Below are 12,185 nucleotides of genomic sequence, written 5' to 3' on the forward strand. Positions count from 1 at the left end.
CTCCCCCAAAAGGGGAGGTCCTTCAAACTGCCTGTGGAGAGTGGTTTCTCCTGATGACATCAGCAGATACCTCACTCAGGACAGGACAGGTGTGGCCCATCCCAATCAGTCTGCCAAATTCTATTATCTTACCACAAGTGCCTATTTTCTCATATAATTCATTTAACTTTACCTTTCAGAATTTGGATACTATGCCATTTGGTACATATTGATATCATTTCATTGTCTATGGTTACTTTTTTTTTTTTAAGAAATCGGCATTTATTATCCAAGTTCAAGAACACGAGGGGGGAGGTGGGGGAGGGCCACATTCAGAACAGTCAAAGAGGAGCCCTATGTGGGGCGGGGGAGGAGCCCGGAGTTGGCTCCAGCCGGGGTTGATCCTGATGTCTAAGCCTTGGTCCAGGGCACACAACGAAGCACACGGTCGGGGCAGAGTTTTAGGGGAACGTCAGGGGGCAGCCAGTCACTCATCCAAGCAAAGGGGGGCTGGGACCCTCCGGGGATCGGCCAGACGGCTTCCCTTTATGGAGTCGAAGCGTCCCAGCTCGATACCCCTTCACAGTCATTCCTGGAGTCCGTCTTTGTGCTGGAGAAGCGTTCATCGCCTCTCTAACTTCTTGTACTTTGCTTCTAGTTTCTTTGAATATGCATCCAATTTGTAGGCAGCCTGCTCAAGAGCTGCTACTTGCTCCTCAATTAAAGTGATCTGATCCAGATAAGGCTGAAGTGCTGCATATTTCTGGTTTGAGTCCTTTAGGTTTCTACTTATGTTTACTGCAATATCTCTCATTTCTAGGTACTTCAAGCTAGTCAGTTTGTTCATGTTTTCCAGAAGTTTATAGTCTTCACTGGTAGCCGTCAGCTCGCCTGTCAGGTACGTGGCCAACAGCTCCGTGGCCTCCTCGGCCGTCCCCACCACTGCATCGTCTAGGCCGGGAAGGGAGGGATGGGGATGGGAATACGGGAGGGAAGGGGACAGAGAGGGGAAGGGGAGGAGAGGGGAAGGAGGGGAGGGGAAGAAGAGGGGAAGGGGAGAAGAGGGGAGGGGGAGAAGAGGGAGAAGGGGGAAAGGAGAGGAGGAAAAGGGCTATGGTTACTTTTTTTAAAGCAAGATGTAGTTTTTCAGCTTATCCCTTTTAATTAGGTCTATATTTGCTTTTGCTTTGTCTGAGATCATGGTTGCTATACCTACCTTTTTTAACTTCACAGGAAACACAATAGATTCTCTTTCATCCCATTGTTTTACCTCTGTGTGTCTCTCTGTTTCAAGTATATTTCTCACAAAAGAACATTATTGCATTCTGATTCCTAATCCATTTTGCTATTGACTTCCATTTTATGAGTGAATTTATCCTAGTCACAAGGGCACTCATTTATTAAGTCACCATTGTGCTCCAGGCACTGCCCATGGTTCTAGTGGTACATAGAGACAAGATGCAACTGTTCTTTCTAGGGTTGTATGTTTTAAGCCCAGGAATCAACAAGTAAACAGATAAGTCAATACAAAATACAAGCAGAATAAATGCAAAGCCATTTCAAGGATCATTACTTGGAGATGGTGGGAATGGGAAGATCAGAAAGATATCTTGTAGCTGAGCCTGGTGATTCTGCACAATGAAGGTGAGGACAAAATACACTGCAGGCTGGAGGGGCAGCCTAGACAAAGGCACACAGGCAGGAAATGAAATACTGTATCCAATAGGTCAGCTTAGTTAGAAGGTGGTGTGCAAATAACATGAAATCAGTCTAGAGGCAGAGATTGAAGCCCAACCACAAAGGGCTTTTAGTACCAAACAGGAGGGGTATACATTTTATCCTAAAGTTTCTTGAGAAGGGGAGTGCTTCTGGGACATCAATTTGGCAGCTGTTTGGAGGATGGATTGGAGATGGGAGAGATTGAAGGCAAGAAGCCCAATTAGGAGACTATTGCAATACTCTAGCTAAACAAGGCTGAAAGCCTTAAGTAATGCAGAGGTTGGATAAGAGGAAGAGAGGGGATGGATACCTGAGATACCAAGGAGGTAGATTTTATAGGACTTGGTGACTGATTCTATATGCCAGGTAAGGGAGGGAAGAATCAAAGATGACTTTGAGGTTGCAAACCTGGGTGGAAGGAGGGTAGTATCTTACACAGAAACAGAGACTTTAGGAAGTGGAGCAGGCTCTTTGGGAGGGAAGACAGAAAATAATGACTCCCTTTTGGACGTGTTGGGTTTTTATGCCCATGAGGCCCAAGTGGAGGTGTTTCACAGGCATTCAGTGATCTGGTCCTGGAGCACATGAGAGAATTAAGGACTAGATATGTGGTGGCACAGTGGCTAGAGTCTGTGACTTGGAGTTCAAATCCTTCCTCAGACACTTACTAGCTGTGTGATCCTTGACAAGTCACTTAACCTCTTTGTACCTCATTTATATCGTATGTAAAATGGGGATAATATAAGACCTACCACTCAGGTGTTTTTTTTAATTTATTCATTTTAAACTTAAATACAAAAAGAAAAAGCAATATTTCCATGCACATAGCAGAACATAAAGAGAGGATTCAACACAAAACCATGAATTTCTATTTGAGTCTTCATTAAAAAAAAATACCACCTATGTAATAAACACTACACATGGTTTTCAAAGACACCCACCTTTTTTGTGCTTCCTTTTAAGTTTTCTTTAGGTCTCTGTGGGGTACTTTTCATTTTTTGCCTCCCCCCACCCTACAGAAGGCTATAATTAAACATGAATATATGTATAAATACCTATACATATATACATATCTGACATTTATGTAAAACCACATACAGGGGTTTTCTTTTTTAAAGATCAAATGAGATACCATAAGTAAAGTGCTTTTAAAAATGTGCTACAAAAATGCTTCATGAAATCATCACCATCACCATCATTATTGTTATGAGATAATTAAATTAATAGAGGTTAATGAGATCTCCAAGAGAATTAGTGGGAAAAGAAGAAAGAAGAGGGCCTATTATATAGCTTTGTCTCGTTTTAACTGTGACATTGGGCTGGCCATTCTCTCAACCTCATCTTCCTCATCTGATGAATGGGGGGATTGAACTGGATGGCAGCTGGGTATAATGGAAAAACAAAGGCTCTGGAGTAAGAGGTGAGGAGTTTGAAACCCAGCTCTTCAATGTATCTCCATGTGAGATTGGAGAAATTACCTCTCTCAGATCCCTAATCTCTAAAATGGGATGAGGGGTTGGACTTGATGGCTTTTAAGATTATTTCTAATTCTAAATCTAGGAGCCCGTGATCCTTTCTAACTTTAAAAGCCTAGGATTCTCTGCCACACTTTTCTTTTTTCCTTTTTTTTCCTTTTTTTCTTTTTTGCAGGGCAGTGAAGGTTAAGTGACTTGCCCAGGGTCACACAGCTAGTAAGTGTCAAGTGTCTGAGGCTGGATTTGAACTCAGGTCCTCCTGACTGCAGGGCTGGTGCTTTATCCACTGTGCCACTTAGCTGCCCTCTCTGCCACACTTTTCAATAGCCAAGTGGGCCTCAGTTTCCTGAGATATAAAACAAGGAGGCAGGAGTACAGGTATTACAAGTCTCCTTCCAGTTCTAGATTTATGGTCCTCTGTTGTCTTGAGTGGAGATTCCTGGTGGCTGGGGGATGTGTCAAATGCTCAGCTATTTGGGGCTATGTTCTTCATTTTATTTCTGAGTCAATTTTCTCTGGAGCTAACAATTTTGGTGTTCCAAGAATAATGAACAAATGGTCTATTCTAAATACTCTAGTATTAGCCAATGAGTCAACCCTGTTTTACTGTCTCATTATTTAAAGAAAATAATATACTTGCTTAGCCTCTTAGTACTGATGAAAGCATCATTACTGTGCAAAGTATGAGGCTGTTGAATTTGGTCATTCCTAATCAATTAAGAATTGTTGTTATGTTAGATTAAGTTGTAAAATTAATAGATCATGTATTAGTGTGTGTATCTTAATAATACAAGTGGTTGTGATATTAAATTACAGCTCAATCTGGAGCCACAGAGACAGTATGTAGGGCTTGATTGTCACACTCTGTCCCATGGTAATGGCAGTTATAATTTGATTATTGTTCTCAGAGTAAGAATAAGTAGTGAAGACTGGCTGGGGTATATTCAGCAACAGAGCAGATGCCAAGATGCCCCCATTAGGTAGATCTGGTTTTCCAGGTGTCACTCTATTGTGAAGTCTCTATTCATAATACCAGGGCACTTAAGAATAAAGTGGGAGAGGTAATAAGAGGGATGGCAGATTAAGGGAGCCAGTGGTCAGAAGCAAAAAGGCCTCAGGCTGCCCTCTGAGTCCACCACCTGTCGCTCTGGATGTGCGCAGCAAGTTTCATCATGAGTCCTCTGGAATTGTTGTTGGTCATCACAGAAAACCTTCTCAGGGTCAAAGGATCATTGATCTCAAGTTGGAAAAGATCTCAGAAGCTGACTAGTCTGACCCTGTTCATTTTTCAGAAGAAGAAACTGGGATGCAAGGAGTTTAAATGACATGTCCAATATCATGCAGGTAGTATCAGAAGCAAGGTTTGAAACCATATCCTTTGATTCAGGAATCCCTGTTGTTTGCATTGTGCCATGATAGCTCCCAATGTTCAGTCTGGGCATCACTCCCTCCATGAAGCTTTCCCAAATGTCCCTTGGCTGCAATTCATTTCTCTGTCTTCAAGTTTAAAAAAAATAGAGGGAAAAGGAAAAGGAGAAAGAAGGAGGAGGAGGAGAAGGAGAAGAAGGAGAAGAAGAAGAAAATAACACCACCACTTTGGATTTCTGCCTTACCTTTACCACAACCAACAATGGATGTGCCTCATTCCCCTTATAGGCAGGACCTTCTCTTTTCACCATTATATCCATGGTGTCTTGGACATATTGTGTGCTTAATAAAAGCTTGATTTGAATTCCAAGGTCACCCCCCCCATTTTACAAATAAAGAACCTGAGAGCCAGGACATCAAGTAATTTGTTTGAGATCAAACAGGTAGCAAGGGACAGAAAAAGACAAGCTGGGATTCTACCCCATCTCCTGATTCTTAAGTCATTGATCCCATTACCATATGACCTTGAGACCCAGATCTCAGTCCCATTTCTCCCACTTATTAGCTGAGTAACCTTCAACAAGTCCTTAATCTTTCCCAGCCTCAGTTTCTTCATCTCTATAATGGGAATTACATATTCTTTCACAATCTACTTTCTGGGGTTGTTGGGAGGATCAAATGAGACTGTCTGATTCATGATAACATCAATACCCATGATCCCTTTTGTGCCTTATGATAGCCAGACAAGGTAGGGGCTTCATTTGTTATGAAGGTTTCCATCTTACAGAGGAGATGGGATAGCTGAGGCATTGAGAGTTCAAGTGACTTGTCCATGATCACAAAGCTAGCAAGGGTCAGAGGGAGGATTCCAACCCAAGTCTTAATTATCAATTCAGTAAACATTGCTATCATCATTAAAGGATTTAAACCCGTAAAATGATTGCCTCATTTTGCTTTTGTTTTCAGTCCAGCTCTATGAATTCATCCATACTCTAGGTGTGGAAACTCCATTCCCAATGCAGATTGTTGACTTTCTTGTAACTTATAGCCTCAGAGAATGGCCTGGGGATGCCACTATATCCCAGGAACTGTGCTAAATGCCTTACAGATATTTTCTCATTAGAGCCTTACAGTAACCCTGGAGGGGGAGGGGGAGATGCTCTTATCCATATTTTACAGTTGAGAAAACATCACATCACTAGGAATTTTCCGAGGCTAGATTTGAACTTGAGTCTCCCTGACTCCAGACCTAGAACTCCATCCAGCTTGTAGCCTAGCTGCCCATGCTCTAGCCAGATTGCTGGCCCAGGAGCCATAAAGAACTAGATTCAGATTCAACCTCTAATAGTACAAGTCATACAACCCTTCAGCACCCACAGGCCACTATCTGCAAATACATACAATTCTTCATTGACATAGGAAATTCTTCACTAAGGTCATTGATCTAAACCTGAAAGGAACCTTAGAGGTCATATAGTACAATATCCTCACTTAACAAATAAGGAAACTGAGTAAAATGTCCTGCCCAAGGTAACAAAGGTAGTATTTGCCAAAATCAGGATTCAGTTTCAGATCCCATGAGCTCCCTACATTGATATAATCATAGATCCTATTTTAAAAAATAAACATTTCTATTTAAAGTTTTAAATTCCAGGGGCAGCTAGGTGGTGCAGTGGATAAAGCACCAGCCCTGGATTCAGGAGGACCTGAGTTCAAATGTGACTTCAGATACTTGACACTTACTAGCTGTGTGACCTTGGGCAAATCACTTAATCCTAATTGCCTGGCAAAAAAAAACCCCAACAAAAACGAACAAAAAATAAAATAAAGTTTTAAGTTCTAAATTCTATCCCTCCCTCCCTCCCTTCTCTCCCTGAGGTGGTAAGCAATCAGATATAGGTTATACATGTACAATTATGTAAAACATTTCCATATTAGTCATTTCATATAAGAAAATGAATAAAAGAAAAAAAATGAAAGAAAGTTAAAAATAGCATGCTTCCCTGTGCATACCCTTTGACACAGCAATACCACTATTAGGTCTTTTTCCCAAAGAGATCATAAAAAAGAGAAAATTACCCATATGTACAAAAATTTTATAGCTGCTCTTTTTGTGGTGGCAAGGAATTGGAAATTGAGGGGATGCCCATCAATTGGGGAATGGCTGAACAAGTTGTGGTATATGAATGTAATGGAATACTATTGTGCTGTAAGAAACAATGAGCAGGCAGGTTTCAGAGAAACCTAGAGGGTCTTGTGTGGGCTGATGATGAGTAAGATGAGCAGAACCAGGAGAACGTTGTACACAGTATCAACAACATTGTGTGTTGATCAACTGTGATAGACTTGATTCTTCTCAGCAATACAATGGTCCAATATAGCTCAAAAGGACGCAAGATGGAAAATGCTCTCCACATCCAGAAAAAAAAAAAGAACTGTTGAATCTGGATGTAGATCGAAACATACTATTTCTATTTTTGTTGTTCTTGTTTTTCTTTTTTGAGACTTTTCCTTTTTGTTCTGATTCTTCTCTCATTACATGACTAATGCAGAAATATGTTTAATGTGATTTGTACATACATAACCTATATCAGATCACTTGCTGTCTTGGGGGAGGGAGGGGAGGGAGGGAGGGAGAAAAAATTGAAACTAGAAGTATTATAAAAACAAATGTTGAAAACTATCTCTACATGTAACTAGAAAATAATAAAATACTTTTATGATAAAAAATAGCATGCTTCAGTCTGTGTTCACTATCAGTTCTTTCTTTGGAGGTGGATATTAGGCTTCATCATTAACTCTTTGGGGGTTAATTGAATCATTGTATTGCTGAGAATAGTTGTAATTTATAGTTCTTCATTGAACAATGTTGTTGTCACTATGCACAACTTTCTCTTGGTTCTGTTGACTTCACTATACATCAATTCATGTAAGTCTTCTGAGGTTTTTCTGAAATCATCCTGCTTGTCATTTCTTATAGCGCAATAATTTTCCATCACCATCACATACCACAGCTGTTTAGCCATTCCCCAACTGATGGGCATCCTTTTGGTTTTTTAATTTTTAGCCAACACAAAGAGAGCTGCTATAAATATTTTTGTACAAATAGGTCTTTTTCTCAGGTGTCATTGGGATATAAACCTAGCAGTGGTATTGCAGGATTGATCCCTTTAAAAAAATGGTGGTATCTAGTTACAGGGACTTTTAAAAATAGCCTTTTTAAATTTTTTGCCCTCAAGAAGCAGAAATCTGATATTGATTGAACACAGACTGAAGCATGCTATTTTTTACTTTCTTTCTTTTTTTCTTTTATTCAAGTTTTCTTATACAAAATGACTAATAAGGTAATGTTTTACATAATTGCACATGTATAACCTATATCTGATTGCTTACCATCTCAGGGAGTGGGGAGAGGAGGGAAGAAGGGAAGGAGGAATAGATTTTAGAACTCAAAACTTTAAATAACAATATTTTTTATTTTAAAAAAGCAGAAATCTCTCATATCAAAGGAATTTGTCTACAATAACAATGAGTATTAACAATGTCTAAAATTTATATAGTACTTACTATATGCCAGGCACTGTGCTAAGTACTTTACGATTATTATCACATTTAATTCCCACATCAACCCTGGGAGGTAGGTGTTATTATTATCTCTACAGATGAGGAAATAGAAGTTGTGACTTTCCCTGGGCCACAGGTTGGATTTGAATTCAGGTCTTCCCAACTCCAGGCCCAGTGCTCTATAGACCATGGCATTGAGCTGGTGGCCTCAGATACACACACACACACACACACACACACACACACACACACAACTATGTATGTGTATATATACACATTATACACATACACACTCATGTATATACATATATGCATAAAATTAGCTTCTTTGGCCTCAGTTTCTCCATGTGGATATTAGACTCTGTGTACTCTGAAGTTTCTTTCAATTCCAAGATTTAGTAATTAGTGAATATTATTTTGTCAAAAATTTGTCGTTTACTTGCAAACAAGTGAGAAATTCATACTTTACACATACACACATATATTCTTGTCTCTTTGGGGGGGGCAGGCAATGAGGGTTAAGTGACTTGCTCAGGGTCATACAACTAGTGTCAAGTGTCTGAGGTCACATTTGAACTCAGGTCCTCCTGAATCCAGGGCCGGTGCTTTATCTACTGTGCCACCTAGCTGCCCTCTCCTCGTCTATCTTAAAAGAGATGGGAGATAGGTCTGCTTGAATTCGAGCTAAGCTGAACAATTTGGTAATAATTTCTCCTTAATGAGACAGTCATATCACAAAATGCCCTGTGTTGTACCCCTCTGACATGGTCATACTCCATTTCTGTTTTCTGTTCATGCTGCAGGGGAGAATTCCCATCCATGCTCAGGCTGCTGAATGGAGTTTCTATGTCTCCTTTCCTGGTTCTGCTGGCCCACGGTGAGACCATTTTGGTTTTTCATGGGATGGTGCAGCAGCTCTTTTATGGGCCCATGATACTACTTGTCCCTTTTATTGTGTTTAGAGATAACACATTAAGAACAGTAACCCGGTGTATAGGTTTTCTGTTTACTGCTAAGTCTGCTGGGAGAACTTAATGAGTGGAATTATAAAAGCCGTTGTTCAGTCATTTGAGTTGTGTTTGATTCTCCGTTACTCCACTTTACAGATGAGGGAATTGAGGCAAACAAGGTGAAGTGATTTGCCCAGGTCACACAGCAAGTCTGAGGCTGAATTTGAACTCAGGTCCTCCTGACCCCCCCACACACACACACAGTAGGAGTTTAATAAATGCTTTTTTCACTCATTACATATAAAAATGGGTGCTTATATTTAGAGGTACAGTAGAAACAGTCAGAGGATCTGAGTTCAATTCCTTTTTTGGTCATTGATGGTGGGTAAGTCACTTCATCTCCCTGGGTTTCCTCATCTTTAAAATGAGGGGGTTGGCCTGGATGGCCTCTGAGGTCTCTTCCTTCTCTAAATCTACAGTCTTGTGATCCTAAAACTACCTGCCAGTGTTGTAATGAGGTTCAGATGAGATAATGAGGCCAAATGCTTTACAAATCTTACAGTGCTCTGTCAGCTTTTATTACTATTTGTTCTTTCCAGGGCTGGATCTCTTATTTTAGCATTTTGTGAATTCATTTCAATTCAACAAGCACTTAGTCAGCACCTCCTACTTGCCAGGCACTGTCAGACTAGGGCAGTGGTTCTCCCAGGGGGGTCTGGGCGGGAGGGTGCTGGGAAATGTTTAACAACTGGCTGGGGGAGGAATGTATGCAGGCTACCACACTTTTAAGTTTCATCTACATTCTTAACATTTTCTCTAACAGTTTCTTAAGTCCAGACAAGCAACAAAACAGTAAATCAAGCCTTGATCTGTATTTTGCCAATTTCCAAAGTGAAAAAGCTAACACTGAAATTTTATCATAGACTCTTAAGTTGGTTTGAGTTTGTTCCAGTATACCCTTTGTTCTGGGAACTTGTGGATGATCTCCAAGATCCTTTCAGAGACTCCAAGGACAAAACTATCTGTATAATAATTCTAAGATGTTTTAATTTCTAGTATAGTAAATATCATTATATATAACTCACATATACAAAAGTTTTTTGGGGTCCTCAGTCACTTTTAAGAGTCTAAAGAGGAGGGGGCAGCTAGGTGGTGCAGTAAGTAAAGGACTGGCCCTGGATTCATAAGGACCTGAGTTCAAATCCAGCCTCAGTCACTTGACGCTTACTAGCTGTGTGACGCTGGGCAAGTCACTTAACCCTCATTGCCCTGCAAAAAGAAAGAGTCTAAAGAGGTCCTGGGATCAACAAATTTGAGAACATCTGGTCTATGGATACAAAGACAAAAATAAAAATTGCCCCTGTCCTCAAGAAGCTTAAATTTTACCATGAAAGCTATCTTCAATAAGCATATCTTAGTGTAATTTTTTAAAGCTTTAAAATCTTGGTGAAGTCACCAAGACTTTTGGGTACCGTGTATGTCTCATCTTCCCCAAACAAATCACAAACTCCTTTTCTCTCATCTTCTTATGCCCTTTAACACCAAGTCCTGTTCTTGCACATGATAGGTACTCAATAGTTTTTGAATGAACGAAATGGTGTTTTTAAATACTCATGCAACCAGTCTCAAAGCCCATTGGTGTGGGGCTCTCTCCTCATTTGTGGGAGACTAGTGCTTCTCCCTTTTAGCAGGAGCAGGGTGGGGCACTGATCTCCACCATTGAGGGGGAGATGGATATCAATGGGGCTTTTGAAGTGAGATTTTACACCCATGTTGTTTCCCAATCTATCAAGCCCAGCTTTTTTACATTACTTTTAAACATATGGCCAGAGTTTTATTAAATAACCTTGAGCTAATATAGAGGGAAGCCTTTGAAGACAGCCATGACTTTTCCCTTAGCAGTGTAGTTTTTTAATATTATTGCAAGAGGGGAAGATGGGAATGGTAGAAGGTGAAGAAAATGAAATGCTTCTATCAGATCCAAAAGGGAGTAGCTTCCTTTTCATATTTTATGATTTGTGTCTACTACCCTCTAGTGGAATCCCAACTGTTATAAGGATGTGGTGTCATTTCCAAATAAGTAATTATGCCTTCAATTCGTTTTACAATTTGAAATTGACTGTAGAGAAATCTAGGCCCCCAGTTCCTTATTTTAATTAGTCTGAGTGCCAAACACCCTCTTATAATAATAGTAACATCTCTGTTGAAGGATAATAAAAATAACTTTTTGTTGACAATGTGGCATAATAGCTTGAGTACTAGTCTCCGATTTGGGAAGACAGGTTCATGTCTCATCTCTTACATAAACTCACTGTGTGACCCTGATTAAGTCAGGGTTGTTGTTGTTATTGTTATTGTTATTATTTTGGTGAGGCAATAAGGGTTAAGTGACTTGCTCAGGGCCCCAAAGTTAGTAAGTGTCAACTGTCGGAGGCGGGATTTCAACTCAGGCCTTTCTGACTCCATGGCCAGTGCTCTGTCCACTGTGCCACTTAGCTACTCTAACCCCCAGTTATTCTCTAGAACCATGATATTTTGACTGGATACATGACAATGTGATGTTACCCAAACTCAGGTGAACTGTCACTGCAACAAAATGATCCTTTTTGTCTCCCTAATTGATTCCCCATCTCACTCCTCACAGAAGCTGTTCTAAGTCTCCTCTTCCCTCTTCAAGCCCCCTGTGCCATCTACTCCACACATCAAATGCCTCAGCTGAGGACCTTGCCTCTTACATTACTGGAAAAAATGAGGCCATTTGTCACGAGCTCTCTGTTCTTCCTTCTCTTCACTTCAGATCCCTTGACAATATCTCTCACTCTCTCTACCTTTCCTGTCTCCCATCTTTTACCAAGTGGTGGTTCCTCTTGCCAAGGCCAACCCCCCTACATGGGTAACTGATCCCATTCCATCCTTTCTTCTCCAGCAGATTCCTTGCTCAACCATTCTCCAACCCCTATCTCTGCCTTCAAACCTCTCTAAGTCTCCCCAATCCTTAAAAACAAAACAAAACAAAACCTTTCACAAGGCCTTGCCATGTCCTACATCCCTTCTCCCTTTCTTAGTCTTAAACTCCTTGAAAAAGGTGATCTACACTTTCTCCATCCACTTCCTCTCCTCTTACTCCCCA

General features: G+C 40.5%; 1 protein-coding gene across 1 annotated transcript; it reads right to left on the minus strand.

The window, feature by feature from the left end:
* Nucleotides 1-576: 576 nt before the first annotated feature.
* On the minus strand, nucleotides 577-8,992 carry LOC122738190 (biogenesis of lysosome-related organelles complex 1 subunit 2-like). The gene is made up of 3 exons (XM_043980256.1): nucleotides 8,880-8,992; nucleotides 1,553-1,659; nucleotides 577-930 (listed from the first exon to the last, which is right to left on the minus strand). Exons 1-3 carry the CDS (start codon nucleotides 8,990-8,992, stop codon nucleotides 602-604), a joined length of 549 nt encoding a protein of 182 aa, XP_043836191.1. The 3' UTR covers nucleotides 577-601.
* Nucleotides 8,993-12,185: the final 3,193 nt, after the last annotated feature.

This window comes from Dromiciops gliroides, chromosome 2 (genome assembly GCF_019393635.1).
Source record: "Dromiciops gliroides isolate mDroGli1 chromosome 2, mDroGli1.pri, whole genome shotgun sequence".
NCBI classification, from domain to species: domain Eukaryota; kingdom Metazoa; phylum Chordata; class Mammalia; order Microbiotheria; family Microbiotheriidae; genus Dromiciops; species Dromiciops gliroides.

Bases quoted from the DNA above. Each gene is read 5' to 3' on its own strand.
- LOC122738190 (XM_043980256.1), bottom strand. From the start codon at position 8,992: ATGGTCTCACCGTGGGCCAGCAGAACCAGGAAAGGAGACATAGAAACT. The intron at 1,660-8,879 runs GTATGACCATGT...GCCTTTGTCTAG, and splicing joins GAACAGAAAACAGAAATGGA to GCTGCCCCTCCAGCCTGCAG. The intron at 931-1,552 runs GTAATGATCCTT...TTCCCGGCCTAG, and splicing joins CCCATTCCCACCATCTCCAA to ACGATGCAGTGGTGGGGACG.